The sequence below is a fragment of the Dendroctonus ponderosae genome, unplaced genomic scaffold, assembly GCF_020466585.1.
Source record: "Dendroctonus ponderosae isolate FM_Combo_2020 unplaced genomic scaffold, Dpon_F_20191213v2 Dpon_F_20191213_6, whole genome shotgun sequence".
Classification (NCBI taxonomy): Eukaryota; Metazoa; Arthropoda; class Insecta; order Coleoptera; family Curculionidae; genus Dendroctonus; species Dendroctonus ponderosae.
Genome location: NW_026018814.1, coordinates 219483 through 225603, shown reverse-complemented (window position 1 = coordinate 225603; position 6121 = coordinate 219483). Strand labels below are relative to the sequence as shown.

Sequence of the window (6121 nt, the reverse complement as noted above, 5' to 3'; positions counted from 1 at the left end):
AATAATCTTACGCCACCTTTGCACAAAACGACGATAATTTTTCTAATTTCATAGACAACAGAAGACTGTATTTTTTCTCCATAACCCCCCCTAATTTAAAGCTGGATCCGYCCCTGCATAGTTTGCACGCTTTCTACAGTAATCTCCCTAACAACCAAACGCAAAATGCTCAGTTCATGATTCAATGAATTCATTGTTTCGTTTGGCTCTAACCGATTTTACGAATGACACTCTGGCAATCAGGAAAATCAGAGATTTTGTAAAGACTTTTTTAGGGTATTTTTCTTCGCAAAAAGCCCAAATCAGGTCCCAAACGCGATTTTAAAAGCATTGACACTACTGTATTCATTGTATCATGTGTAGTAGGTACTATTTGAGCTTGTTAATACATCGTAAATTATTTTAATAGGTTTTGAGCCATATTGTGAAAACACATAAGAAATTCCTCGCATGATATCATCAACCATATATAATATCGCAGGGTTATTTGTTTAGAACCACATGGACTAATTTTTATGTGCGAAAGTGAAATTGATGGTTTGGTCGTTTTATAGAATTAACATTTCTGTAGACGAGCGAGGAAAAGCTTTATTGTCTTGTGGCCTACTTTAATTTCGCCAGAGTAAATAAACTTACCACTGGGTTTCAGATCCGTCGTGTCGGACGTCCTGGTAGGCTTGCTTGACGCTCTGTGAGTCCAACGTTGTAGATAACGCTCCCTGAAACGGAAAACGATCGAATTGAGTTTTCCCACTGGGTTTTTAAGCTTTCAATGACCCCAAAGGAATTTTAGATAAAGTTGATGCCGGACAATAGACTGGCAACGACCGCGATAAGCTAAATACAGATAAACAGAAAGTAAAAGGACTTATTAATCAAATAATTTGTTTTTGTTTATAATAATTTCCAAGCCCAAGGCAACGAGTCACGAGTCCCATATAAATGGCCTCATTTAAGTGTTTAATTGAAACAGTTCTGCATACATTCTGTATGGTTCAGGGATGCAATAAATGAACGAAAGTTCTGCCGTTTTAACAATTTAGTGTGTAATTATCTATTTTATTCGATTAATCCTACTTTACTCACGGCTTAAAATTCCGCACAAGCTCCTATTTCAGTGCATTTCATTCTAAGAAAACGCCCACCTCCTATGCAGACACGACTTTCGTCTAAATTTACATGCATACATTTTATTGGAATTGAAATGCTCACTGTCATGGTAAACCCCTAAAATAGACCAATGTTGAAGGCAAAGAACCTCTCGGTGCCATTAAGATGTTATTGTCGGCAGCAGCACACAGATTTTATTTGGGGTATTTTTGAACCGGATGGCACAATTTATCGGGTAAATGGGAAGATCGAGCATAAAAACAGGCGCGACTGCCAAATAAACTAAAACCAAATTGCTATAGTTAGAGTTGATGTGTTTTACAAGGCAAGTCATAATTTAATGCATAGGTATAAGGCAGTCAAGGTGAGGTCTTGAGTTGAAATAACGAAAATCTTGCATCAGGTACTTACAACACATACGACAATAATCAAAAGACATAAAAACCGTTTCTACCGAATTATTTCACTTTATTGGTGAAAACGTGCGTTATCGCTGTTAATTTTATAACGTGGATTTTATGACAAACCTTGCTTTGACGCTCGTCAACAGATTAAGATAAGAATTATTTTTAGTTCAGGGCTCAATTCGTTTAAGGGCAATAAAAAATATGTTTTATAGTGGTTGCTCTGAAAAATGCATCAATACATTTTTTAATATTGATAAGACCCAAGTTTGCAAGCTTCTAACATTTAATTGGTTACTTGGATTTTCATATAATTTTTCTTGGTTTTGAATCAAGATTTTGTAAAAATTGTCTGAGATTCTTAAATCGCCACTTCTTCCAAGTCACTAATTAGGATTTTTTGGTAGGAGTACGGTTGAATTTTTGCGTTCTGAGGCATAAAAATCAGTCGGGGGTTGGATTTTTGCACAATTGTTTCTATTTATTTTTTCAATGCTTTGTAAAATGTTCCCTTTCAAAACAGCAATTATCATAACAACATAAAAAGAAAACGATCTAGAAATTCGAAACCAAGCGCTCATACCAAAATCGCTCCATACTGGGTACGGAATAAATTTATAAAGCCGCCATCCAGTCGAAAATAAAAGTCAACCTTCGAGAAGAGGTATTTGACTGCCTGTTTTAAGATTGCCTATTTTAAGATTACGACCGTTGAAAGCCTGTCTTTCGAAGTGTGTTTATTTTCAGTCAATTATCGGATTATTCAGTCCAACAATCTCTCAGGTAATTTTTCCCTGCTCCTAAGACCAAATCATTCATGATTAAGAAAGTCAAACAATCGTAGCTTATCTAAGACACCCGTCCTCTAAATAGGTAGATTTTTCTAATCGCTTTAGCCCATAGTTAACTTAGTCTAATCTTGGCCCATATTGGAACATGGAGCTGATCTAAACAAGTAGGTAAAGCCCAATTTAAAAGAAGCTTGTAATGGAATTTACAGGGCGATACCCGCTAATCTCTCAAAGCCATCTGAACAGAAACGTCTCGGGGGTCCCATAAAACCGTCAACACCGTCATCTTTAGGTGTGGTAGACTTAAGATAGAAAACAGAACTTACAACTGGTTGCTTTGCCTAAGAATAAGCAATCAGCTAATATATTTGTCTTTTATCTAATCATTTGAGACTCAAATGGAACTGTAATTAAGTACTTATGTCCACAACAGTGATTAGTTTAGACAAATAATTATCTCGGGGCCAAAATGAGTTGCATTCCAAATGCTACAAGTTTAACTCGGATTGCCCCATGGAGACCGTCCGATTTGAGATATCAAAATGGGTGCTTTATAAATATCAGATAAATGCAAACATCCTCTAAGCAGCTGCAAACTCTTTGTCTTTTTTGGGGCTCTTTTTTTTGCTCCGCAGGACAGGTTTAAAGTATAATTTTACCCTCTGCAGGTGTAGGCTATTATGTAAGTGACTTCGTTAAACTGCTCGCTTATTAAAGTCAATTTTATTTAAATTCATTTCCATTTCTTATCACACTCAAAGTCCGGCATTCACCACATCCGGTTGCTGTTCTCATAAAACTCCTCAAAGCAACGACAGTAGTTCGAATAATTAACAGGAAAATCAGGCTTGTTGCTGCTAAATATGCATATATAATTAACTGGAATTCCGATCCGAAAATAATATTATGCAACGTGTTGCAGATGATAAGTGAACCAAATTTTACCTTCCTGCTAACAAACAATAAAACAAGCAAAATAATCAATGAAATTATCTGCACAAGTTTTGTGGAGAATTGAAGAAAAAAATGAAATTTTCCGATAATTTAAGCGGCCACGTACTGCGTACGTTATAAACTAATATACCACTAAATCAACGTCTAAACAGTATAATTAATTAGAAGTTTGCAAGTAAAAGGTTCTAATTATTATTAAACGCGAAAGAAAGTCTTCTGCATAATCAGTTGGGATGGTTGGAGAAAGCATTTCTAGCTAAGAACGTTTAGGCCTAATTAATACTTGCAATTATTTTTGGCAAACTTCCTGAGAATGGCTATTGAAAAAATGTGTTTATTTGGGATCAGAGAAGATTTTTCAGAAAAAGATTTTAAACTTTGTATGGGGTTTTAATGCAATAGACTGTTTTTTTCTGAAATGTGACTAGAATGTTGAAAAATATGCTTGAATTCTGTTTGTTTGTGTGAATCATCAGACATGCAAATTGCAAGTGGCTACCGATTTTGCTAGCCTTCGAAAAATCAGGGGCCTTTTGGATTCTAGAACGCGTTTAAGAATTTCCTAGTAATCCAGTGACAATTTAAAGTTGCGACTTCCTCCAGTTTTTTAGTTCGGTGTTCTTGTTTACAAAGGCGTACGTTTGAAAGGTATTATATTAAGCCCATGTTTGCAAGTTTCTTAAAAATTAGTGGGTGCTAGAATTTGTGTGCAATTTTCGCTATCTTTTGCTCAATATCTTCTCTCAATATTGCCAAATATTCAAATCGCTGGCAGCTCTCGTTTTCGAGTTGGAATTTTCTTTTAGCAAGAGTGTAAGTTTGGTTTTTAGCGTGTCTCAAAAATCAGTGAGACTTTGTATTTTGAACAGTTTTTATATACTTTGCTCAATATCTTCTATATATTGTGTGAAAATTTCAAGTCGCTAAAACTGCTCTGGTTTTCTTTTTTTCTTATTAATAAACCTGTAAGTTTGGGTTTTGGTGATTTCGGGTTGAGGTATGCAAGTGTCTCAAAAATCATTAATTCAAATCTGGTTACCATCGAGATTTAATTTTTTATTAACAGGGCCGTAATTACAATATGTATAAATTTTAACAATTTTCGTCATTAGATACCATTGCAATGATCTAAACCAGCATGGGAACCAACGATTCCATTAAGAATTATTGCATAATTATACCAGTTTAATTACAGTTGATCATCACCTGACTGGCAACATCAGTTACATGCAAATAATGAAGATTAGATTTCACACTGTATGAGCTTAAAAGATATTTCCACCTTTTGTCACATTCTTGCAATTATTGTTGATAACGGGCGCAAACAAAATCATGTTGTAAATCATTGACGTTGATTAGGATGGAATCGTTCTTTTGTTTGCTTTTTTCGCTCGGAAACTGTATTGAGAAAATCAACGATAACGTCAGCAATTAATTTTGTGTGTTTGTTATTTTTTTATGCCTTTTAAATAGAACACGTCATTATAATTCCTCCTCAGTTTGTCTATCAAAGAAGTAAAAGTGTTCATTGATAATGCGACCGTGATGTGTTCTGATTATTAGCCGAGAATTTGTGATAACTAACTTTCTTTCTATGGATGTTCGAGTGTGATACTTCTTCGATGAATCTGCCGGAGACTGAAACCAGTAATATCGATTTTCTTTGTAACACGCGGTGAAAGCGGTTTTTCCATTTAGCGCTTTCCTAGCTTATCTTACAATGACTTTTAAACGCAAAATTGATAATAAAACGTTAAACAAACCGAAATAAAATGAGTCAAATGGAACTAAGTCAGGTGATTCAGCGGGCTTAAGTAGAAGTCACCGTCGCAATTTCTCTGGATTTTACATTAAAAATCTGTTGCTCAATGAGTGCATGTTGGTTATCAGATGTATTAGTTAAATTATTCATTTTTTTATTTACTGAAAGGTAACATGAAGGGAAAGATATAAATTTACTTGCCTTTTTGGGAGGAGCGCTGGTAACATTTTGGCCAGCCGGTTGAATATTTTCGAAGTTCTTCTTCACCTCAACAACGTCAGGTAATTTGTAGTCTTCAGCTACCAGTTCACTAGCGATCGTTCCATTCAAAAGCTGATTTTTCTCATTTTCCGTCCCATTCAAAGTTTCCACTTCATCGTCCTCATTAACGGCTTTTTTCGGTTGGAATTTGCATTCGCCGTTGCTCTGACCGTTCATTAACTGGGGTTCGGGTTCTTCTACGGGAGTTTCATCCTCCACAACTTGTCCGTTAAGTTGAGCCAACAATGGTTCCTCAACAACCACAGTTTCACTTAAGAAGGAAACTTCGACAATTTGAGGCGCTGTGGATTCCAGTTGTTCCTCGATCGCACTTTCTGAAGACTCCGAGTTCACAGGAGTGGCTGGTTCAGGCGCAAGCGGCTCTGGAGCCGACTGTTCAGAATCGACGACTTCAGCAGCTGCTAAAGCTTCAGAATACGCGTTTTTCTCATTCAGTATGAACTCCTCGGTGGCTTCAGCCATTGGACTCTTCTTAACAGAGGGAGGCGCTTCGTCGGGAACACCGCGCTTCAGAATGCACGCATCTTCTTGCACCGACGGTTGAGTGTCCTCAGACGATTCTTTCTGAGCCTCGGCACCGTTCTGAGACGCCTCAGGGTTGTTGCTGACGGTTTCGGTTTCCTGCGACATGTTGCGGTTCTGAGCGCGTGCACCAACGACCGAAAATCGAACGCTTTTCAAAGGTCAGTAACTGAAGATGTTGAAAAGCCGGTAAGAGGAACGCTCGTATTCAACAGGATCAAGAGCGCGAATAGAAAAAACTGAATTCTGTCTGGTCTTGGGCTGCTGCAGAACGTGTAGACCCAATCTGAATATGT

At 36.9% G+C, this 6121-nt stretch overlaps 1 protein-coding gene across 1 annotated transcript in view; it reads right to left on the bottom strand.

Moving 5' to 3' along the window:
* LOC109546902 overlaps window positions 1-6121 on the bottom strand; it is a 9159-nt gene extending 3038 nt beyond the window's left edge. Inside the window, exons 1-2 of the mRNA XM_019918073.2 lie at window positions 5223-6121; window positions 637-719 (exon numbers count right to left, since the gene is read on the bottom strand). Of these exons, the coding sequence (XP_019773632.1) occupies window positions 637-719; window positions 5223-5933 (794 nt within the window). The 5' untranslated portion in view covers window positions 5934-6121. The remainder of the gene's footprint in view (window positions 1-636; window positions 720-5222) is intronic.